Source organism: Phyllostomus hastatus, unplaced genomic scaffold (assembly GCF_019186645.2).
Source record: "Phyllostomus hastatus isolate PE091 unplaced genomic scaffold, TTU_PhHast_1.1 phas_contig_137, whole genome shotgun sequence".
NCBI classification, from domain to species: Eukaryota; Metazoa; Chordata; class Mammalia; order Chiroptera; family Phyllostomidae; genus Phyllostomus; species Phyllostomus hastatus.
Window position 1 is genome coordinate 7,976,202 of NW_025333583.1, and position 24,374 is coordinate 8,000,575.

General features: G+C 55.6%; 1 protein-coding gene and 1 pseudogene across 1 annotated transcript; one reads left to right on the plus strand and one right to left on the minus strand.

Annotated features, from left to right (window-relative positions):
* Positions 1 to 5,501: 5,501 nt before the first annotated feature.
* On the minus strand, positions 5,502 to 12,678 carry DES (desmin). Its single transcript, XM_045853102.1, has 9 exons — positions 11,997 to 12,678; positions 11,000 to 11,060; positions 10,785 to 10,880; positions 10,459 to 10,620; positions 10,184 to 10,309; positions 9,536 to 9,756; positions 8,243 to 8,286; positions 6,517 to 6,599; positions 5,502 to 6,308 (listed from the first exon to the last, which is right to left on the minus strand). The coding sequence occupies exons 1-9, from the start codon at positions 12,572 to 12,574 to the stop codon at positions 6,267 to 6,269; spliced, it is 1,413 nt and encodes a 470-aa protein (XP_045709058.1). The 5' UTR covers positions 12,575 to 12,678; the 3' UTR covers positions 5,502 to 6,266.
* A 2,209-nt stretch (positions 12,679 to 14,887) lies between these two features.
* LOC123827810 lies at positions 14,888 to 15,982 on the plus strand (annotated as a pseudogene).
* Positions 15,983 to 24,374: the final 8,392 nt, after the last annotated feature.

Sequence of the window (24,374 nt, forward strand, 5' to 3'; positions counted from 1 at the left end):
TGCGCTGAGCCACAGCAGCCAGGGCTTGATATTGTATTATATTTATGCAAGATGTTACCACTGGGGAAAACCAGGTGAAGAGGGTATTGTTCTCTGTATCTCCGTATTGTAACCACACGTGAATCTACGATTATCTCAAAATGAAAAGTTGTTTTGTTTTTTTTTAAGCCCAGATGAGAGATCCAGGTATGACCTTGAACCCTGAGAGATAAAGCCTGGGAAGGCAGACAGGAGCCACAGGAGGAGCCTTGGGTCCCTTGGAGATGGAGATGAGGACTCTCAAGGTGGCCATTACCTGTTACCCCCGCCTTCATCCTGGGAGACCGGAGCCGGCACGTGCTTGTGTGTGTCCGTGGAGAGGGCGGAGAAGAAACTGTTTACACACGGAGTTGTGTCCACAGGGAGTAGAGCCTTGTGGAATGGCATCCTTTGTTGTCGTTTGCATACATCAGAGCTTCCTCTTTGTGCTGCGCCGTTCTCGTTCTCCAGCTTTGAAATATGCAAAGAATCCTGTATCGTGTGTCTGCTGCCCCAGGACCATACACAACAGCCTGATCATCCTAAATAGTTGCCTGTGCATCCCCCTTTGCAGGCAACCACTGATGGTGGATTGAATTCTTAACCATAAATTGAATTCTAAAAAAAATAGGTTAAAATGTAGGGGCAAGACATTGCAAGCAGATGGGGCATCAGGAGCAGAGGACCAGAGACTGTTTTTAAAAACGAACAACCCAGAGCCACCTACAATTTGCATAGGATGCAGTAGGTGGTCTGTACATGTTGGCGGGTTGGCGGGTTGGTTGGTTGAACCAAAAACCTGTGTGATCTTGACATCTCTAAGCCTCAGTTTCCCCATCTATAAATTGGAGGTGACCCAACTCAAGATTTATTCATTCATTAAACAACATTTTTTTTTAATTTTAAAAAAATGTTGCTTGTAGGTGGCCTGGCAGGGGACCAAGCCCAGAACTTTAGTGTATTAGGATGATGCATTAGCCTGCTGAACCACCCAGCCAGGGCCATTCCACAAATGTTTCTGAGTACCTACTATGTGCCTGGTGCTGTTCTAGGCACTAGAGGTACAGCAGTGAACAAAACAGTCAAGGATTCCTGCCCTTGTGTTGCTTATATTTGAGGAAGGAGACAAACAAGTATAAAGAAATAAAGAAATTATGCAGATATTTAGGCCCTGACGAGTGTGGCCCAGCTGGTTGGGCCTTGTCCCGCAAAGCAGAAATTTGTTGGTTCGAATCCTGGTCAGGGCACATGCCCAGGTTGTGGGTCCAGTCTCCCGTTGGGGCGCACATGAGAGGCAACCAATCGATGCTTCTTTTCCTCTCTTTCTCCCTCCTTTGCCCTCTCTCTAAAAAGAAATAAATAAAATCTTTTCAAAAACGATATTTAGGAGGAGATGAGCACTGTGGGAAAGACAAAAGGGGGTGCTGGCGGTAAGGGACAGGGATGTGCTGGGGGTTGCGTTTACGAATAGGGTGGTTAGAGCCCCACTGGGTGAGGGGACGACTGGCGCAGAGGTCTGGGCAGGACTGCTCCAGGCAGAGGGGGTGCCAAGCGGAGCCAGGAGGCCAGCAGGGCGAGACGGAGTGGCAGGGACAGTGGAGGGGTGTGAGGTCAGCAGCCTAGCCTCGCGCAGGCCTTGTCCACCGAGGCACTTCTAACCCTAGTGACCCCGAGAGTAGTCGCAGAGGGTTTGGAGCCGAGGAATTACATGACCTGACTTGGGTTTTTGTAATGGCTTTAAATTATTATATTAAATATTAAAATAAATATTAACTATTTACAAAGGGCCCGGCCCAGGGCCTGGAACATGGCTTGTGGGTTTCCGCCCAGTATTTGCGACAGGGCATTCTTCACTGGGCACGCAGCAGCCTGTGGGCCTGGGAAGGGAAGGCGCTGACCTGCTCCAGTCACTGGCGCCCTCTCCTGGAGGAGCCCGCACCAGCTGATGTGACAGCAGGAAGCTATTCGACTGGCCCCCGCCTGCCGCCCAGGGCAGCTGTCTGCAAGGCGCTCATCTGTCCCTCAGAATGGGCCCCACAGTGCCCCGCGGCCTGGCGCCGGGCTGGGCGGGTGCTGCCAGTCTGCGCTGACTAGCGATCACAAGCCTATGGTGTCATGGAAAGAGATCTGGGCCGCGGAGGCCAAGGAGCCTGGGGCCCAGTCCTCCTCTGCCACAGACAGGCTGTGTGACCTTGGCAGGTCTCCCCACCTCTCTGGGCAGTGGAGAGCTTCCTCCTCCTCACAATGTCACACCATGTGCCCAGAACATGGTAAAAGCTCAGTAAAGGTTGGTTGAATGAGTGAATGAAGTGGGGGCCATCGACTTTTCTGATAAATATTTAATTTAGAGAAAAGCAAATACAAGCACTCAGTGGGTATTCATTCAACAGGTATTTAAATATTTAATGAGCACCTTCTCTGGACCAGGCACTCTTCTGGGCACCAGGAATACCGGAGTGAATAAAACCAATAAAAACCTGGCCCTTGGGTAGCTGGCATTTTAGGTGTGGGACCGAAGGTCGCTGATCTATTTGTATTTGCATATGTGTCCTGGGCAAGCTCATGGAGAGAGAAGGACGAGGAAGTGGTACATGGATGTCCTGTATTGTCTCGAGGGGCTAGTGGGGGGAAGGTAGACTGGGTGGACAGACAGACAGACAGGGTCGGAAAGTGCCCACCGAGGCCTTAGCTCCTGACGTAGGGCCATATTTGCCTCCACAGCCCTTCCTAGTCCTCCGCGCCCTCAGGTGGGGTCTGGGTTGGTCTGGACCTGGCCCCATGGCTCCTGTGGGAAGCCTGTCGATCCTCTGGGAGCCCTCTCATTTCTCAGCGCTCGGAGCCCTGAAGGAGAAGATGCCAAGTGCCCCCTGCAGCAGGAGATGCTTTGCCATGGCGATGATGCGGGTGTGTGTGTGTGTGTGTGTGTGTGTGTGACCACAGGAGACCCAGGTCTCTGGTTATTTCTGTCTGTTCTCTAGGAGCACTGCACCTGTCCCTCCACCCTGGCTTCCTTGGGTCACTGTCCAGCTCCCAAGGAGAGAGACAAAGCCGAGGACTCGGAACCAGAGTTTCGAGGCCCAGGAGGGCCCTGCTCAGAGAATGCTTCCCTCCTATGGGGCCTGGGCGGGTCTGGGCCTCCTCTCTCCTCTGAAGACATGTGTTTTGTCGTCACGGGACGCAGATGCGTGCTGAGAAGGGAGGGCTTTCTGACTTTCAGAGCAGTGCTCAGCTGGAAGGGGCCACCCTGGAGGTAGTGAGTTCCCTGCCACCAGAGACATTCAAGCAGAGCCCGATGACTGCTCATCAAGGTGTCGGGGCAAGGCTGGGGAAGGGACTTTGGCATTGTGGGGATCGGTGCCTTTGAGTTCTGACTCCGAGTGTAAGATTCTTACACTCCCTCCACCTTGGCGGCAACTAGTCTGCATCTAAGCTTTTCTTTGGAGGATGGGGGCTGCCTCTCAGACCTTCCCTGACCCACGTGTCCCTTTGCCCTCTGTGGGGTAGTTGAGTGCACAGACCTCATTCCGGGGAAAGAAGGAGCGGAGAGGCTCCAGAAATCACTCACAGGTACACATACCGCCTCTTATCCACCAGGGCCCCGCCTTCTCCAGGTGCTTTCCTTAGAGACCAGCTCAGATTGCAGGGACCCCGGCAAGTTCAAGGGCACAGGGCCCCTCACCCATCCCTCCTCCTCTACCCCAGCGTGAAGACCCTAGAAATAAATGCCCCTTCTCGTTTCACTTGGAGCCCTGCTCCAGGTCGATCAGGGCAGTTCGGGGCCTGCAGGGCTCACCCCATCAGAACGCTGCGGGGAATTGATGACCACGAGTCAACAGTGGCTGAGGGCGGGGACCAGGGGTGTAGCCCCAGATGTTCCCAGGGCAAAGGGGAAGAAATACCCAGGAGAAGGGGGCCTTCTTAGAGAGAGGGACTCCATAGCCCAGAGAGGAAGGGGCAACTTGCGAGTGAGGAATGCATCCAAGGAAGGGAGAAAGACAGATACCACCAAGGCTTTTTGAAGTTTCTTGGGGGAAAAAACTTAGGAACATCAATCCTAGCTGGTGTGGCTCAGTGGATTGAGTGCTGGTCTGTGAATCAAAGGATTGCTGATTTGATTCCCAGTGAGGGCACATGCCTGGGTTGCAGGCCAGGCCCCCAGTAGGGGGCGCACATGACACAACCACACAGGGATTTTCCTCTATTTCTCCCTCCTTTCCCTTCTCTACTAAGTAAATAAATTAATTAAATCTTTTTTAAAAAGCAACTTAGGAACATCAGACTAAGCACTTTGATCTAAGACCCCATTACATTTATTTCACTTACAGACAGTCCGAATTTATTGTTTGTGATCTCTGCTCTCTTCCCACCTCTAAAGGGAAGTCCCTAAATCTGTGGGGCGTGGCAGGAAGCCTGACACCTCCTCAGAGTCATCAAGCTTCCCGAACCATTGACCCACCTGGAATGTACTTCTGGACGGAGTGGAGAGAGACAGCCTTCATCCCATCCCCCACAGCTACCCACCTGCCCCAGGCTCTGTGCTGAATAATGAAGGTTTCCCACAGAAACCCTGACATATTGGTGTGAATGTTCTGTTCCACAGCTTCTCATTTTCTTTTCATCTGTCCTATGTTTCCCTCCCCGCTCCCCCAATTCTCCCCCAGTTTCCCTTCAGTATTTTAACTGAGACAGCATTGCATTAAAATGATAAATTAGCCCTCTCTGGTGTGGCTCAGTGGATTGAACGCCAGCCTGAGAACCAAAGGGTCACCAGTTCAGTTCCCACTTAGGGCACATGCCTGCATTGCAGGCCAGGTCTCCAGTACGTGGCGCACCAGAGGCAACCACACATTGATGTTTCCCTCCCTCCTTTTCTCCCTCCTTGACCTTCTCTAAAAGCAAATAAATACAATCTTTAAACAAAATGATAAATCAATGAAGGATGAATGAATATCTTTAGAGTATTGGGTCTTCTTCTCCAAGAACAGGATAAAGCTTTTCATTTTTCTTAACATGGTTGTTTTTCCTGAATTGGCCCTTGTGCACGCACAAAAGGCGCTCGGGCAGGTTTAATGGGAAGGCTGTATGCTTCTTCTCTGCGGAAGGAACGCGGGAGGAGCCCTACTTCACAGCCCGTCTGCAGGGAGCGGTGGTGGCGACCTTCAAAAAGAGTCGCAGGGGGCGCCCCCGGGCTTTGATGATCCAAAGGGGATGGAGGCCCAGGGGAGGCAGTCCCAGAATTGGGGCCCAGTAGGAGGTATTTGCGGTCCCCCAGCACACACCCCTTGTCCAGCTCCCTCCCCCATAAGCTACACACACACAGCACGGCTGGGAGGCTCTGGGGACAGAAGAGGTGACGGGCCCTGAGGGACAGTCTGTGTGGGCAGGAGGGCAGCACACGGTCCATCATGGTCCATCACTCGGTTTGACAGGGCCCCAGGGAGCTGCTAGAGGAGACCCCGCAGTCACCACAACGGGGGCCATGCTAGGCTTGTGCTTATCTGTTTATTGTTTCTGCCGAGCCCCCGCAGCGGGGGAGGGGCAGGACAGGGAGGTGGGCGCCCCTGCCACCTGCCCGAGACCACTCTTGCCTCTCTCCTCTCCTCTCCTCTCAGCATCTCGCCCACCCTCTCTCCTTCTGAACTGCATGCTCCCACATCTGGCACCTTCGGGGGTTCCGTCTTGCAGCCCCTGCTTTCTAAGCTTACCTTGGGAGTGGAAGGGACTCTGGGGTGACTGTAGTGCCCCCAGTCTCCACAGGGACTACGGGGTGAATCTGATGTCCCCTAGTCTCCATAGGGGACTAGTCCCCCAGTTACCCACCCAGCTTGCTGAGGAGGCCCTTTCTGTTTTCTGACCCAGGCTGGGGAGTGGGGAGGTCCACCCCGTGGGTCCCAACGCCCTGCTGGGATGGGGGTCCCTCTCCAAAGCCAGAGGCCGAGGCCTGAGGTCACGGAGGTGGAGGGGCAGGGTCACTGCCCTGCCGAGGCTCCACCCGGGCCCTGCCCAGCTCACCCTAGCTCTGGCCAAGAGCCAGGCCGGCTCACTTCCATCATCCAGGACTCGCACTGCTGGGGGCTCCCTGTGGGGCAGGGATGGGCCATGCGCCCTGTGGGGACCAGGAGCGGTGGCTGGTGAGCGGGGGTCAGAGGCTGTGAGGGAGCACTGTGCTGGGGTGGGAGGAGGCTGGCTTCAGGGGGCGGTGAGTCTAGGGGCAAGGACGGTCTCTGGTGGCAGGGGGGTCTCTGGCTTTAGAGCACCTCGTGCTGCTGCTGCGTGGCCTCACTGACGACCTAGGGAGGAAGAGAAACCCAGTGCAATCCAGTGCAAGCAGGAGAACAGAGACACAGCCGGCCACCCCCGCTCCCAGAACAGCAGGACCCCCCTCTCCTTCAGACACGGACTCACACAAGCACAGCTGGTGGGAAACACCTGGCTGACAGCCCCCCAGACACACCCCACGGCCCCCGCCAAGCCTAAGGGACCGGGGAGACGGCTCACCTCCCCATCCCGGGTCTCAATCGTCTTGATCATCACTGTCTTCTTGGTGTGGACCTCAGAACTCCTTTGCTCGGGGCTTGTTTCTGGAACAGACCCATCCACACGCTCAGCCCAACCAGTCCAGGCCCAGGCTGCTCCCGGGGCTGGGAGTCCAGCCCTGGTCCCCCATAGGGCGGAGCCTGGAAGACTTCCCCTCCAGATGGACCGGGTGCCTTTTCAGCAGGCCTTTACCACCTGTCCGTGAGCCCAGGGGGTGGCCCTGCAGCCCCCAGGCTTAGCCCCACGGCTGAGACAGGACTGGGAACCAGCGGATGGGTGGTCCAGGGGGGAAGGACCCTGAAGGCCCAGGCCACGCAGCACTCCCATCCCCCACACATCTCCTTGCTCCCCCTCCCCCTCTGGGCTGCAGGAGAGCCCTGCGTGAATTCCTACTCTGACAGTGAGAACTCCAAAGCCCAGTCCCAGGACCCTGTCTTAGAGTGCCCCATGGAGCCCAGCCCCTTGAAGACTCTGGATGAGCAACTTGATGTCTCAGCAAGAGAGAGATGGGCAGGAGTCATCAATCGACTCAGTGTGCTGGCAGCCAGAGGCATGCCCGGCTGTGACTCCGTTTCTTCACTGTGAGATGGTGACAATGATACTCGTCCTGTCATGGTCATGGGACCATCGATCTCAAAAAAAGCCTGAAGCAGTTTTCAAAGCAAGGCTCACCCTCGGTGCCTGCATAAACTCCTAACTAAAAAGAGAGGTTCTGGGTTTTATAGGAGGGGTCACACTCAGGTCCCTGGTGTTAAGAGTGTCTGTTCATGGATCTCCCCAGCGCGCCACCAGCCCGTGGCAAGCGCTGAAGCTCCGCGGAGCCAGCACGTGTTCTTTTCCTCTTTTCCTGATGGAAACGAACATCGAAGATGCAAATGGTTCGATCTAGGAAAGGCAAAGCTGCCAAGAACTGCAACTTCCTTTCCTAATGTATCATTACAGCGTGTTTCTCTGTTCTCCAGGGTTGGAAAGCCACACAACCTCGATGTTACTAATGGCAGAATGGCAGCGTGCCCTGGGAGCTCCTTCTCCTAATTGTTTGGCTTCACTAGGGTTTGGCTTCATTGTTCTAAAGGGGCATCCAGCAGCTCGCTCCAGCACATGGGAGGTGTTCCACAAGCAGCTGCAAGGGGTAGGGGTAGCGGCGTGGGGTGGCATTTGGCAACTTACAAAAAAGACAGTGGGTGGTGGGTGCTCTATAGCCCAGGGGGTATGGTTCTAGATGCTTCTGCTGCCAGGCCCCCAAGGACACCCCTGGCTCCCTCCGAGTTTGGGTATATCAAGAAACAGAAGTTGGCCCTGGCCAGGTAGGTCAGTTGGTCAGAGCATTGTCCTGATACACTAAGGTTGTGGGTTCGATCCCCACTCAGGGCACCAATGAGAATCAACCAACGAATGCATAAATAAGTGGAATAGCAAATTGATCTCTCTCTCTCAAATCCATTTTAAAAAGAGAGACAGAAGCTGTTTGCTGATGTTCCACACTTCCAGAAGGTGCGGGGCACATGGTCACCACAATACGATGAGATAATGAAATAAAACGACCTCTTTGTCAGAAGACGCCTCTACCTAAACTCCCCCCAGCCCCGCAGCAGCCCCCTTCTCTCCCCAGACCCCAGTCCTGTCCTCACAGTTCCGTCCTCCCCTCCCGGCAGTGCCCATGCCAGGTCCCTGCCCCCAGACTCACCTCGGAAGTTGAGGGCAGAGAAGGTCTGGATAGGGAGGTTGATCCTGCAAGGGGAGAGATCGAATCCCCACAGGGTTAGGACCCCCATCTCTCCCTGTGACCACCTACCGAAACTGGCCCTGGTCCTGCCTAAACACTGTCCTCAGCGGTCCCAGCACCCTCACTGTCACATTGCTCAGGACATGGGGTCTGGGGCCACATTCAGCTGTCCCAGGGTCTGTCCCTCTGGCAGGATCACCCGTTCCACCTCTCACCTTCTGATGCGACCCCCACACCCCCAACCCCGCTGCACTCTCCAGTTCTCTGGGGTGTCCTTCTCGCTCCTGACAACGCAGGAGAGTGGACAGCAGCTCTGGGGGACACCCACCCTCCAGCGGGGCTGGGAGCCCCTGGCCCACCCACCCAAGGCCACGTTCCAGGCACTGCCATTGAATCACCTCGAAGGTCATTCCATATGGGTGTTATTCTATGAAACCCGAATTCTGTGTGTAAGTCTGCATCCACACATGTCTGCTGATTTTTGAAAACCTGTGGTATTATCGTTTGTATGAGTATCCACGAGCATCATGTACTTTGAGTTCATGACCCGTCTTAAATTGAGGTTAAGTTCACAAACAGTGAAGTGCAGGGACCTTCAGTGTGCAGTCCGGTGGGGTTTGACCGCTGTCTACCCCGTGTGACCAGGAGTCCAAATCGGGACACAGAGCAGCTCCTCCACCCCAGCAGGTGACCCCGTGTCCCCTACCAGTCGCATGCCGTTTTCAGTGTCTGGAGGTGAGTCGACATGTCTGAGCGTGTCGTTCTGAGACTTCTGTGATCGGCACCGGTGTGTGTGCGTGTGTGCACGCATGTGCGGCCTCGGTGCACACGCCTGCACCCTCACTCTTGGCCTGTATCCAAGGCTCTCCGTCACTCCCGCTGTCGCTGTCTCCGTCTGCCCCTCCCTTTCCTGCCTTGTCATTTCCCACTTTGCTCTCATCTCTCCCTCGACTGGCAGTAATGTTTTATTACCGTTTGCTGAACATGGTTTTATGCTGCTGTTTCTTAATCCTGAAGGTAGATGAGGGAATAGTTATATTTCTCTTTTTGTAAAAGCTATTAATTAAATCACGAATGTTACCCAGGTGGCCTTGGTTAATTCCCTGCAATTAGTGGAGTGGCGACTTCTTGTATAAAACTGTTTCCAGATCTTGTTGAGGTGATGCTGAGTGCCCCCCGCCCAGGGTAGGAACGGGAGGGCCCCCCAGCGCCCCTCAGAACCCCACCGCCAGCCAGCCCCGCCTTGGCCCTCACCGGCTCTCCTCGCCCTCCAGCAGCTTCCGGTAGGTGGCGATCTCCACATCCAGGGCCATCTTGACGTTGAGCAGGTCCTGGTACTCGCGCAGGTGGCGGGCCATCTCATCCTTGAGGTGGCGGATCTCCTCCTCTAGGCGAGCGATGTTGTCCTGGTAGCCGCTGGCCTCACTAGCGTAGCGGTCCTCCAGCTCCCGCATCTGCCTCATCAGGGAGTCGTTCTGCAGGGGAGGGACACCCACCGGTCAAGGTCAGGCTATGGGAAGTTGGGGGGGGTGGAAACTGGGGGTCCAGGATGGGGGAAAGACAGCCTCAGGGCTGGGGGCAAGCCCAGATGGTCAGGTAGGTCCGGGAGCTGTGGAACCCTGACCTCAAACCAAGTGTGGTGTGGTGGCTCGGAGAGTGGGACCGATAAAAGCCAGCACTGCTGTTCAGCCCCCACGTGGGTGCCTCATGACGTCCTGAGAGCCCAGCTGGCAGCCCACCTGTTTTTACCCCCGTGGTGGACCTGAGGAGACAGAGGCCCAGAGAGGGCGTGCGCTGGGCCCGAGGTCACAGAGTGAGGGTGTGAGCTGCGGGCAGGAAGGGCTGGGCAGGGCGAGGCAGAGGCAGAGGCAGAGGCAGAGGCAGAGGCAGACAGGGGCTCACCGTGCCCTTGAGGGCGTCGATCTCGCAGGTGTAGGACTGGATCTGGTGTCGGTACTCCATCATCTCCTGCTTGGCCTGGCGCAGCGCATCGTTGTTCTTGTTGGCTGCCTGGGTCAGGTCGGACACCTAGGGGCGGACAGGGGCCCCGAGGTAAGGAGGATGCAGGACGCAGGTCGGGGTGGGCAAGGAAGCGTGGAGACCCAGGCTCACCCTCCTCCCCAAGGACGGAGCCCCTGGGAGCGCTTCCAAACCGGGCTAGGGGCCAGGCCGCCCACCTTGGACTTGTACCACTCCTCGGCTTCGGAGATGTTCTTAGCCGCAATGGACTCGTACTGGGCCCGGATGTCCCTGAGGGCGGCAGTGAGGTCTGGCTTGGTCATGTCCATCTCCACGTGGACCTGCTGCTCCTGGAGCTGGGCCTGGAGCTCTCGGATCTCCTGCAGGGTGGGGTGGCATCTGCGCTTCAGTCTCGGACCAGGCCCCACACAGCAAGCACCCTCACACCCCCGCACCCAGCTAGAGCCCGGCACCGCCTTTCTCCCTCTCCGCTGGCTTTCACCAGCGTCCAAGGACCCCGCGGAGGAGGAGGCCCGGAGCATACCTCTTCGTGCACTTTCTTAAGGAAGGCGATTTCCTCGTTGAGAGATTCGATCCTGCGCTCCAGGTCAATTCGAGCTAGAGTGGCTGCATCCACATCCTGGGGATGGTCGAGCAAGAGGAAGAGGGTGACTGATCACTGGGGGGGGCCAAGGGAGACCAGGGGCCACACAAAGGGACAGAAGGGGTAAGGCTGCCGGGGGTTCAAACAGGGCTCACCGATCGGAAGGCAGCCAGGTTGTTCTCTGCTTCTTCTTTCAGTTGAATCTCCTCTTGCAGCCTGGTGAGGACCGACAGACAGTTGGTGGGGATGAACCTGGCCCTGGAGCCGACTCCTGGGGGCGGGGCGCCACCCAGAGAGTGGGCTGAGAACGGGGAAAGGAGGCCCCGCCCAACCAGGGAGGGGACCGGAAGTGGCCCCGTCTCTGCCCTGGAGCCACACCCTGGAAGTCTATGTCCCCATCAGATTGTGACCTCCCTAGGATTAGGAACCCTGTCCATTTTATCTACCTCTGTGTTCCTGGTTCCCAGCCCCAGCTTGGCCTGTGTAGGTGCTCAATCCATGTTCGTGACCTGGGTGGCAGGGCCGTGCCCCTGCTCGCTTGGGCGGTCCGAAGCAGGGCCCGAGAGCTCCCGCTCTACACGTGCCGCCCTCTGGTACTGGGGGCCCGGTGGAGCCCTCCCTCCGCCCGCTCAGCTTCCCGAGGGCTGCAGCCCCCTCTCTCTCTCCCCTTTTCCTCTAAGACGGTCGGTCCCCCTGTGGAGCGGCACAGCCTCAGCCAGGCCCAGGGGCCAAGACCCCCACTCTACCCCCTCCCCAGGGTCTCACCACAGGTGAGCCGAGAGCCACTGCTTGGGTTCCCCACGCCCTGCCCTTCCAAGCTGGCCCCAGTTTCCTCATCTCCTGTCCACCTCGCCGTCCCCCTCAACTGCACCTGGGCCTCCTTCCTCCACCCATCTGCCTGCCTGACAGCCACCAACATCACCCCATCATCTTCAGATGCTTTTAAAGAGGGCTGTCCGCAGGTCTCCCATTCCCGCCCCATAGTGTCCCCAAGGAAACGCCTCTGTTGCAGAGGGTGGGGGGCGGGCACAGGAGAGAGACCTGGAGTCCGCCTCGGCTCAGGGGACACAGGTAGACGGCCTTCTCCCTGCGAGGGACAGGAGAGGGCCCTTGGCCCGTGGAAAGGGGTTTCTGGGAGCACTAGGTTCTCACTTGGCCTTGAGCCGCTGCAGGTCGTCTATCAGGTTGTCGCGCTCGAGCTCGACGCGGGAGCGCTGGTTGGTGAGCACCTCCACCTGGCGCCGCAGCTCGCGCAGCTCCTCCTCGTAGATCTCGGCGACGCGGGTGGGCTCGCGGCCCTTGAGCCGGTTCACCTCGGCGGCAAGCGCCGCGTTCTGCTGCTCGAGGAAGCGCACCTTCTCGATGTAGTTGGCGAAGCGGTCGTTGAGCTCCTGCAGCTCCACCTTCTCGTTGGTGCGTGTGGTCAGGAACTCCTGGTTCACGGCGTCCGCCAGCGAGAAGTCCAGCAGCTCGCCCGCGCCGTAGGAGGAGGGCGCGCGGGCTGATCCCAGCCGGCTGGCCCGCAGCGACCCCAGGCCCCCTGCCCCGCCCGACGTGCGCGACACCTGGTACACGCGGGACGTCATGGAGCTCGAGGAGCCCTTGGTGCCGAAGCCAGCGCGAGGGAACACCGGCGAGCTCAGCGGGGAGCCGAACGTGAAGGCCGGGGACCCGCCGAAGGTGCGGCGGTAGGAGGACACGCGCTGGCTGGAAGAGTAGGCCTGGCTCATCGTGGCGGGGCGGGCGAGGCTGAGCGGCGCAGAGGAGGCGGCGGGCAGGCGGCCGGCCGGCTGGAAAGTGGATGCAGCAGGGGACACAGGGCCCCCAGCCGTCGGCACTATTTGTATCCCTCCTGACATCAGCCCCCTCGGCCCCTCCCCTGACAGCTGCAGGATCCGGCTGTCCTGCCAGGAAAGGGCGGCCGCTGGCGTGGGGGCGGGGAGGCCAGCTCCCCCGCAAGAGGCCTTCGCGCTCCTCCGCAGGCTGGCGGGGGGCTCGTGAGAGGTGTGGGAGAGGGGCCGGCCAACCTAGGAGGTCCAGAAGATGGACAGGGCTGCCGGTAACTTCACCAGGGCAGCAAGCACGTCCGGAGCCCCTGGCAGGCCCCCCTCAGCCTTTGGGTGCCTGCTCCCTCCCGAGGGGTGGTCGGGGAGAGCCGGGCTGCAGCTTCCATTTAGTTGGTGGGTCTCCTTTTTCGCTCCAAGGTGAGACTTTGGGTCATCTCCTGATAGACAAGGCCTGCTCCCAAGAAAGCCTCCAAGTCACCTTTCTTCTGAAGATTCTCTGGTAGCAGCAGAGGTTGGGGAGGGCTCCCAGAACAGGAGTCCACCAGTCAGACCTAGAGGAGGAGGAGGGTCTCCAGGCAGGCCTGATGGTATGAGCGGGCAGGCCCTAAGGGCAGAGGGCAACATTGGCCAGAGCTGGCCTGCTCAGGTGTGTCCACTGGCACCTGGGTTCTGGCTCCCAGCCTCAACTTCCCCTTAGTCGAGTAGAGGCCCTTTCGGCCCCCCTCCTGCTGATGAGGGCAGGGCCTCAAGTTTATAAACAAGAGGGTGATTTCCAGCAAGAGCCTAATGTTCTTTCAGTTTCTAGTCACGGAGAACACTCTCTCACCCCCACACCACCACCAACTTCACCTGGCTTCTGCCCCGTGTCCACTCCACCCCTCTGTGAATCACCCCCCGCCCACACACACCACCCACGCCCACACCCCACACCTACACACTCCAGGGGCTTGTGTTTTGTCAGGAGCCCCATGTCAACCCAGCCATCACTCTGGCAACAACAGCTGCCAACCCGAAATACCAGAGCTGGTATTTATAGAGGAGAATGCATGGGTCCGGTAAACAAGCACGCAGGAGAGACGCTGGGGGGGGTGGGGGGGAGGTGGTGGCCGTACCTGAGGAGCAAGCGTGAGAGTCGTCAGAGGGAGGCTGGGGGTGATAAGCTGCCTTCACTTCCCACCTCCATAATGCTCAGAGGGCTTGCTCATCCCCCCACAGCCCTGCTCCTTGGAGCAAGGCCCTGGCCAATGACCCCAAAGGACGTGCCCACTTCTCCGTGAACACTGGTTGTCCCTCCACCTCCACCCAGCCCTCTGCAGGCCTCACTTAGGCCTGCCCTTTTGGGAGCCCAACCTGGGAAATAAAGCGCAGGTGCTCCCCTAGCTCTTCCGTCACCAGCAGGACTAATTACTAGCAGACGACTCCTTGACTTCTCTGTGTCCTCCTTATAAAGTGAGAATGTCAGCCTCGCCATGTTGAACCGATAGCTGTTTGAAGAGGCTCAGGTGACAGATATAATAATAACACCTTACATGTACTGAGCACCTATTGTATACCACTCTATGGAGCACTCGACACCCATGTCCCCCAGTTCTGCAAGAACCCTATGAGGTAGGGACTAATATCAGGCCCATTTTGTAGCTCAGGAAGCTACAAAATGGGTCTGACTCCAGCACCCCTGCTGTACCCCCGGGGTGGGTGTGAGTGTGCCAGGTGACCTGTGAAGGGCTTTGTTACTGCTGCCTTTTCAAAGCCCTTTCACATTAAGTGTCTAATTTTTACCCAAGAGACAAGCTTATGAGGTGGGTGGGGAGTTCCAGCTATTCATATCCAGGCTTCGAGTCACTGCAAGCTGTTGCGTTCTGGTTATTTTTGTGTCTCATCTCCCAAACTAGATTCTAGGCTCCTGGAGAATTTTGGAGACCATGTGGGTTCCTAGCTCATCTAAGGCAGCACTGTCCTTGTTGTAGTTAAAAGTGGCCCGTGAGCTTTCTTTCCATCCCCTTATTTTGGTAACAAATGACATACACACACATACCAGGAGGGGATAGGTGACTTAGCTCCCAGTCATTCTTAGAACTGCATCTCTGTCACTGCAGTGATTGGCTCAAGGGGTGGGGCTGGATCTGAGCAGGGCCAATCAGAGATCTTCCCTGGGATTTATAGATGAAATTGGGATTTCTGAACTGGAGCCTGTGACAACCAGGTTTCCTGCCCACTGGGGAGGTCTTTCTGGAGTAGGAGGAAAGATCAGTCAACATGCAAGGAGGAGAGAAACCTGGAGATGGGGACAATGCCAGGCAGGTAATCCTAAATTCCAGCCCCTGGGGCCCTGGTTCTGCATGCAGCTCTTCCTTGATTTGGTGAGCTTTCTCAGTGTCCTGCCTGGCTTTGACGTCAATAAACTTTTCCTTTTATTTTTTGCTTAAGGAACTTGGTGTTGGTTTCTGTCCCTTATAGTCAAAACAATACTGACTAATCTGCTGTAGTAAACTCTGCACCTATTTCCATGATGCTGGACAGAACAGAACATTTGTGGAACTCTTCTCTGTAAACAGTCTCCAGACCACATAAGGAAATGGCCCTTCTTCCCAGCACTGTCCACTCCCTCCCGTTGCCCCATGCGGTGCAAGCTCCCTGAGCTGCTCAGGGTGAGCAGCTGCAGGCTTGGGGAGAGCCGACCCCACCCAGGTCCACAGGTCTGTCCCAAGCACCCTGCAAGGCTAGAAAAGGAAGAGGAACCTTCCCAGAGTCCCTGCAGGACAGGAAAAGGAGGAGACATCTCAACCTGGAAAAACTCTACAATGAAAATGAAGGAAAGCTGGGAAGTGAGGGAAAGCCAGAAGATGAAGATGAAGTAGATAGAGAAGATGAAGGAAAGTCAGTTAAGGAAGAAAGCCAGAAGTGGAGGAGAAGACAGGGCATGAGGAAAAGCACCGGGGCAAGGGACTACCAGATAAGGGGAAACAAGAAAAGCAGAACGAGTTCGAAGGTGAAGGGAAAGTAGGTGGTGAGGGCCAGCCAGAACCCCAGGCCAAGCCAGGGAGCCGGCCACGGGCTGCCGAGAAGTGCCCAGCTGAAGATTCCGTGCCCCAGAAAGCAACCAAAAAATGGACTGGGGGGACAGACGATTCCCTCGAGGACCAGCAGGAGGACTTACAGGAAAGGCATGTAGGCATTTGGGCCTTTCCAGTAAGTGAGGAGATGATGAGAGAGTGTAGAGTTGGGTCAAGGGCTCAGGAGGAGCTAAGGATAAAGGAGAAAACGAGTGGTTTTCGTTGGCTGCCAAGAGATGTACAGGCCCCATGTGTCCCAAGGGGCCAAAGGGGCTTACATGATACCCCGTGTCTTTGAAAGGCCTTGGACTTCGATACCGATTTCTCTGATGGAAATATTCCAACCCTGCTTTCCCTCATGGGCATTGGCCAGGTGATACACCCTAACCTGAAGCTGATACTTTGCTTTAGGTGTTTGCCACTCTTGTTACCAGCAGCCTTCTGATTCACTCTATAGTGCTCTTTGCTTCCATGTGCATGGCACTTTGTAAAACAATCAAGAGCCCTGGCTGATGTGGCTCAGTGGATTGAGCACCAGCCTGTGAACCAAAGGGTCGCTGGTTCGATTCCCAGTCAGGGCACATGCCTGGTTTCGGGCCAAGTCCCCAGTGTGGGGCGCGTGAGAGGCAACTACACACTGCTATTTCTCTCCCTCTCTTTCTCCCTCCCTTCCCCTCTCTCTAAAAATAAACAATTAAAACCTTTAAAAAGAAAAGAGTTTTCAAACAGCACACCACACACACCATGCCCCCCCCAAGAGGAAATGACCCTTCTGACCAGCATGAGGCAGAAAACACACAAACAAACAAACCCATCTATTCTCTAGTCAAAATCCACATCTCTGGCAGACTTGGCTCGGAACCACTTGGGTCTGTTTTCAAACTTCACTTTCACCCCTTAGGATTTGCTACCATGGAGGGCAGCAAAACAACAGCCCAAGGTATGGAAGACAGTGAGCACGGAGCACCCCCAAACATGCTCTGTGTCAGCGGCCGCGCCGCCAGAGCAAGAGTGTGGCCTCCCCGGGAGACCACCTAGACTTGGGCACTCTACAGACAATCACAGTTCCTCTGGGTGGTCACTGCACTCAGCACAGAACGCAGGAGGTCCTGCTCTGTGGGCTGCCTTTTCATTCTGCCGATACTACCCTTTGATGAGCAAAAGTTTTTAAATTTTTTTAAAAGATTTTATTCATTTTTAGAGAGGGAAGGGAGGGAGAAAGAGAGAGAGAGAGAAACATCAATGTGCGGTTGCTGGGGGCCGTGGCCTGCAGCCAATGTGCCCTGACTGGGAATCGAACCTGTGACACTTTGGTTCACAGCCCACACTCAATCCACTGAGCTACGCCAGCCAGGGAAAAGTTTTTAATTTTGATGAAGTCCAATTTACCTAGTTTTTTCTTTTATTGCCTGTGCTTTTGGTGTCATAGGCAAGAAATCATTGCTAAATCCGATGTCATGAACTTCACCCCAGTGTTTTCTTCTAAGAGTTTTACAGTTTTATGTCTTTGATTCATTTTGAGTTGACTTTTGTAGGTGGTGTAAAGGGAAGGGTCCAACTTCATTCTTTGGGACTGAGAGCCTGGGGAGAGCCTGTCCTTTCCCCATTGAAGGGTCTGGGCCCCCCCCCCCCCGTTGAAAACCATGTAGCCCGATATGTGACGAGTTACTTCAGGGCTCTCTATTCTGTCCCACTGGCCTATGTATCTGTCCTTATGACAGGACCACCATGCTGTTTAGATGGCTGTGCATAGTTCCAGTGAGTTGGAATCAGGAAGTGTGAGTCCTCCAACTTTGTTCTTCTTTCTCATGATGGTTTGGCTCTTCAGGGTTCCCTGAAATTCTGTATGAGATTTAGGGTGGGTTTTCCTATGTCTTCAAAAACCATTGGTGGGCATTTGACAGAGATCACACTGACCCTGCAGATCACCTGCGTCGTTCTGACAGCGGAACAATGTTGAATCCGTCCATCAATGAACACAGGTGTCTTTCCATGTACTTCTGTCTTCTGCAATATGTTTCAGCAGCGTTTTATAGTCACAGCGTGTGAGTCTAATGCCTCCTTGGTTATATTTATTCCAAAGTATTTTATTCTTTTTGATGCTGCTGTAAATAAAATGGATCATGTGGGGGTTCTCCTGCATTCTGCTATTGTGGTGTATTATAGTCATTGATTTTTCATATCTTAAACCATCCCTGCATTGTAGGAATAAATCCAACTTGATCATGGTATATAATTCTTTTAAAATGCTGCTGGCCCAGGCTGGGTAGTTCAGTTGGTGAGAACACTGCTCTGATACACCAAAGTCGGGGGCTTGATCCCCAGCCAGGGCACACACAAGAAACAACCGACGGATGCAAAAATAAGTGGAACAAGTTGATGTTTTTATGTCTCTGTTTCCTTCCTCTCTCTTTCTGGAAAAAAATTAAATCAATAAAAATTTTAAAATAAAGTGCCTTATTTTTTAAAATATGCTGCTGAATTTAGTTTTTTAGTATTTCTTTTTTAATCCTCACTCAAGAGTATGTTTATTGATTTTAGAGAGAGAGAGGAAGCGGGAGAGAGCGAGACAGCGAGAGAGAGAGAGAGAGAGAGAGAGAGAGAGAGAGAAACATGGTGTGAGAGGGGAACGCCCCTGGGCTGCCTTCCGAGCATGCCCCAGCGGAGCCCCCAGCGGAGCCCCCAGCGGAGCCCCGACCGGGGCAGGACTGGTTGGATGGGAAACCTAGGTATGTGCCCTGACTGCGGACTGAACTCGCAGCCTTTTGGTGTACGAGACAATGCCCCAGCTGAACGAGCCACTGGGCCAGGGCCGGTGTGCTCCATTTCATTGAGAAGTTTTACATCAATATCCTTGAGGCTGGTAGGTTTAGCATCTGCGTGTCTTTGTCTGGCTTTGACACCAGGGTAATGGTGGCCTCACAGAATGAGTTAGGAAGAATTCCTTCCTTTTCAAATAATTGAAAGGGTTTGAGCTCTGGCTGGTGTGTCTCAGTGGATTCAGTGCCAGCCTGTGAACCAAAGGGTCGCCGGTTCGATTCCCAGGGCACATGCCTGGGCTGCTGGCTGGGTCCCCAGTGGGGAACGTGTAAGAGGCAACCACACATTGAGGTTTCTCTCCTTCTTCCTCCCTCCCTTCCCCTCTTTCTAACAATAAATAAATAAAATCTTTTTTTAAAAAAAGAAAGTTTGAGAGAATTGGTATAAATTCTGAAATGTTTGGTAGGATTCACCGGTAAAGCCATCGGGTCCAGTTTTTTCCTCCGATGGGAGGTTTTCAGTCATTCTTCTTCATATCCTTATTTGTATTTTTACTATATGAATTCGCCATAGATTATTTGGACAATTTTTATTGATAGATATTTATATTGCTTTCAGTATTTTGTTATTATAAACAACGCGGCGATGAATATCCTCAGGACACACTTACAATACACAAATTCGCCGGTCACATTGTTTTATGGTCACCCCTCTGCCTTAAGCTAATCGATATTAGGAACGGGAAGATCCATCAAAACACCAGTTTATTCAACGTTCAGAGGACAATGTGCACATTTGTGCACGTGAGACGGTGGGTTGTACAGTGGGTGCTCTCAGTACACTTAGTTGAGTCAGTTAGAGAAGAAAGCCAGTCCTGGAGCTTGCCTGACATCTTCCAGGTCACTTTGACCTTGGAGAGTCTTGGAAACTTCAGGCAGGAGGTAACTGCATGAATCACGAGGTTCACCAGTCCCAGGCCCCCACTTCTCAGTTAAGACTTAAATCTTCTCTGCTGCGGTTCCAGCTTGCATCCCTCCGCTGCCTGGGAACTTGGCATCCGCAGGCAGCCCATTCCATTCCATAAAGAGGCATTGGGTACCTAGCCCATCTCTGCCGCGGCACAGTGGACGGCTCTGCCGCTAGAAAACGTTTCCTTATTTTTGAACCCAGGTGATGCGTGTCTGCTGTGCTACTTATTTTAACCCGGGAGCCAAACAGAGCAAGAACGCCCCTTTCAACAGCGCTGCCCCTCAGTTATTTCTGGGGGAGCACTCATGCCTTTTGGAGGTTCCCTATTTCACCACTGCCAGTTTCTCCCCCTTCCTGGAGCTACGGAACCAGCAAAACCCAAACTCAGGGTGGCCCCCAAACCCCCAGAGGACTGACCCAGCCCACCTTGCCAATCTCCTCTGTACTCACCTCACCTTGGGCACACTGTCCCCTGTTCTGTTGAGCAACACAGCTGAGCTCTTTCTGGCCTCCAGGCTTCTTTGCATGGGCTGTTCCCTGCCTTCCCCTGTGCTCAGTGTCCTCAGGGCTTACGGATGCCCAGGCAGATCTCCGAACCTCACCGAGGGCTCCCCGGAAGACAAGGGGCCTGCCCGCCCATAGGACCTCCCAGATCCCACGTATGGCATGAATAGAGGGCAGGTGGCTGGTGTGAGTGGACGGCTGGGACGGGGATGCTGACCAGGACAGCACAGAGCACTTGGATTGAGAACAACGGAAGGAGGTCCAAAGGGAGAGACACAGAGGGGACTCCTCCACCCTGCCCCGTCTGGGAGCGCCTCCCCGACCTACCCCAGGCCCACCCCAGGATCCCCGGTGTGAGACAGCGCTGATGCCTCCCTCCACCAACTCACACCCTTTGCCCCTTTCTCCGGGGCTTATCCTCCTCCTCTTCTTTCTGTTTCCCAGCCAGGGACCTCATGCTTCCGGGGCCATGTGGGGCTCGGAGGCCACCATTGCATGAGAGCCTTGGGGACGGTGTGGCAGGTGTGAACTTGGGGAGTCCGGCTCTTGCCTCAGCTCTTGCACCTGGTGGGCAGGCAGAAGGCCCAAGCCTGAGGATGGGGGGGGGCGGGGGCAGGGAGGCTAAGACAAGGCACTCTCCCTGGGGTTTCACCGACTCACTATCTGTGCCACCTGGGCAAGTCCTATCCCCCCACCCCCATCAGGTCCAAGTGTGAAAGGGGCCCAGGCCAGGTCATCTCTGAAGTCCTTTTAGCATCCGACACCCTGAGTCTCTGGGCCCAGCCTCCGGATGGGGCAGTGAGTGCTCCCTGCCTCAGTGCTCCCAGAGCCCCCTCCCCTGAACAGCCCCCTCCCCTGAACAGCCCCCTCCTGTGCTGTCCCCTCTGCCCACCCTTCCTCAGCTGTAGGGCTGCTTGACCTCCGCAGGCTGCTGAGGAGCCGGAGTGACTGTAAAAGGGAAGGAATGTCCAGAGGCAATTGTTTCTTCCTGATATCACTGGGGGGAGGTTGAGTTGGGGGGCCCAGCCAGAGGAGGGTGGAGGCAGGACTCTCCCTATAGCTCATCTCTCCCTGTGGTGCCCCCTCCCCCTTCCCCAGGCTCAGGCTGCGGCCTGCCCGCTCTCCTCTGCCACCCTCCACATCTCATTAGTGTAAGACCTTCAGGCCATAGCCTGCCTCTCCCCACTTTCTCCGCCAGACCCCTGACCCACTCCTGGGCCCTCTCTTTCACTGGCACCCCCACTCCAGCTCTCACAAACCCTTCCTCCACCCCCCTCCCATCACCCCCACACCCCTGACCTAGCTCCTTCTCCGGGCTGCAACCCCCTCCTTCCCCACACTCCTTTTACAGACATGGAGCGCTGCGGGTTTTCTGCCAAAGTAGGAGAAGTCTGAAGCTAATGGCACCTCCTTCCCAGCCCCCCCCCCATCTCTCCTACCAAACAGGCCCGTCTGGCAGGCTGCGGGGAGGCAGTGGTGGTGGTGGGGGGGGGGGGGGGGAGGAGGAGGGAAGGGAGTGGGTGCTGAAGCTGAGCCTCCAGGGGGAGGCGCTAATGAGAAAGGCAGAGGTGAGAGTGCCCCATGGACTCGGAGCATCCTGTATGTCCCAGGTGTCATTTGCATCAGTAAGAGATGGGGGGATGGGGAGGATGAGGACAGAGATCCAGGTGAGGGAAAGGGAGGGGACTTGGGCAGCATCCAGGGCAGGTCCCCTGGAAGGCATCCTGGTGTGTTGGGAGCAGCATCTGGCTGGGAGTCCGGGTAAGCTGTGTGACCTTGGACTGGCCAAGGGCCCTCTCTGGGCCTCGGTTTCTCTTGCTTAAAGTGAAATATCCCTCTCTATTGTGAACCCAAGGAAAGGAGTGAGAGAGGCCCTTTTCTAATCCAAACTGTATTGCCTCCCTGGAGACGCACCCTCAGGTGGGGCCCGGGCCATCGGCACATCCCCAGAACAGCCCGAATCCCACCAATCCACCAATCGTTGATGAGACGGGGCTACACCTGCCAGCAGAAGTGGCGTCACCTTCCTCAGACCATGCTCTCCCTGCTCCCAGGTCCCTTGATCCTGCCAGGCCCTCCTCCCATCCTCTCCCTAGGTTTTCTCCTTCGCTGTGTGAGCTCTAGGTCCTGCCCACCGCAACAAATGCAGCTCTCAGAGTCTCAGCTGTCCCCTCATCACACCCACTCACCTCCCACAATTCCCCGAAGTCTGCAGGGGATGCCCCTGAGCTTCTCCAAACGCCACCGGGCCCTGATCCATCCCCTGAGGAGACAGAGGCCAGAGGCAGAGGGGCCCCCTTTTCCCAGCACAGAAGTGCACCCTCCCCCACATTGAAACCCCCAGGGAGACCGGGAGAAAATGCCCTTTGACCAACCTGACTCAGGGACACCTGGGCTGAAGGGGGTCGGGGTGTGTGAGAACTGGGGTGAAGGGTGTCGGGGTGAGTCAGAAACAGCTGAGACGTGCAGGATGGCACGTCAGGGAGATTTCACAGGCTCTTTCACCCAAGCACGAACCGGCACCCTCGACGGCCTCTCAAGGCCCAACTCGGATCCCCCTGCGGCGCTGGGAGCCCCTTCCCTCTCTCTCTCTCTCTCTCTCTCTCTCTCTCTCTCTCTCTCTCTCTCTCTCTCTCGGACGGTAGCCCAGATGGAGCAGAGCAGCCCGCTCTTCCCTGGAATTCTCTGCCAGGTCCTTAGTGCCGTCATCCAGCCTCTCTTCTCCCTGATTCACTCATTCCTTTCATCTTCCCTCACAGGCTTTTTTGGTTTCAGCCCCTCCAGTTTGGTCATCTCCCTGCTGTCCTGGACCCCTTCCAGGTTTCCTACATCCCTTCGAGGCTGCGGGGTTCTTTAAACAGGGCCGGAGCAGGCTGACAATGACCTCACAGGGTCACTATGCACAGCCGCTATATATAGCCTTATGGGATCATCCTCTTCTTCCTCCAACCAGCTGAGTCCACTCAGACCCCAGGGCCTTCTCTGCCACTCCAGGCCACTGTCCATCACAGCACTCTGAGCAGCGAAAGTGAGTTTGGGGTCCATAAGACACCCCGTCTTAGGCCCTCAGAGTTTTTATAGCTCCAGTCCTCCACCCCTCTGTGTTCTCTCACCTGTGCAGATAGCCAGCCAGCGACCTAAGCCCCGCCTGACTCCGCAGAGGTGCAGGCAAAGCGAGAAAGCTGGGGAGCAGCTGCTGGGTCCCTCGCTGGGTTTAAATCCCGGACCTGCCACTCTGGGGTGAGTCACTTTACCCCTTGGAGCCTCAGTCTCCTTGTCTGTAAAACGGCAGCAACAGCAGAGGTGTCCTGGGAAGACTGCACGAGAAACCGTCTGCAAAGCACCGAGCACAGTGCCTGGCACACGGTGAGCAGGCAGTGAGCGCCGCCGTTGCAGAAACTGCATCTCCTTCGCCTGAGAAAGAAACCGGTTCATGGGTGTCCGGGGACCGGCTTGAGTCCTTGCTTCAGGTCAGCAGGGGCAGGGCCGCGATTCATGGCCACGGCTGCCTGACTCCGAAGCTCTCAGTCCCGAGCTTTTTATCACAGGCTATGCTACCTCTGAAAATAACAGTTACAGCACTTATTGAGCGCCTACTCTATACATGGCACGATACCTGCCATGGAGAAATCACTGACTGGATCTCAGCCCTGACCAGTGTGGCTCAGTTGCTTGCGCATCATCCCGCAAAGCAGAGCTGCCGGTTTGAATCCCGGTCGGGGCACGTGCCTGGGTTGTGGGTTCAGTCCCTGATCACAGTGCGTACGAGAGGCAGCCGATCAATGTTTCTCTCTCACATTGGTGTTTCTCTCCCTCTTTTTCTCCCTCCCTTCAATCTCTCTAAAAATAAATAAATAAAATATTTTAAAAATAATAAATACAGAAATAATAACAACAACAACAATCACTGTATCTCTAATCCTCACAATATTGGGAAATAACAACTATCCTCACTTTACAATTATGGATACTAGGCTCAGAGAGGCTAGGTAACTTCCCTAAGGTTGCACAGCAAGTAAATGCGCAGTCTGGATTTGTGACTACGGAGGTGTCCAACCTTTTGGCATCTCTGCGCCACACTGGAAGCAGAGTTGTTTCAGGCCACACATTAAATACACTGTGACATGTAATCGCACACACAAAAAATCTCATAGTGTTTTAAGTAAATGGACGATGTTGTGTTGGGCCACACTCACAGTCCTCCTGGGCGGCACATGGCCCGCGGGCCGCAGCTTGGACACCCCTGCTCGGATCGTGGCTGGCAGAAGCCCCGCTCGTTTCCCTCGTGGTCTCTCAGGCCTTGCCACGGGTGGGCCTGGCAGGCTCAGCTCCAGGTCCTGCCCTCTCAAACTCGGCCTTATCGGGGATCTCCAGAGCAAGGCCCAGTGCCCGGCAGTGGGAAAGTCCCTCCCAGCGCTCCGCCCCGGTCCTCTTCCCAGTCCCACCGCTCTCCAGAG

Bases quoted from the DNA above. Each gene is read 5' to 3' on its own strand.
- DES (XM_045853102.1), bottom strand. From the start codon at position 12,574: ATGAGCCAGGCCTACTCTTCCAGCCAGCGCGTGTCCTCCTACCGCCGC. The intron at 10,310-10,458 runs GTGGGCGGCCTG...GTCCGCCCCTAG, and splicing joins AGGAGTGGTACAAGTCCAAG to GTGTCCGACCTGACCCAGGC. The intron at 6,600-8,242 runs GTGAGTCTGGGG...GGTCTGTTCCAG, and splicing joins CTCTGCCCTCAACTTCCGAG to AAACAAGCCCCGAGCAAAGG.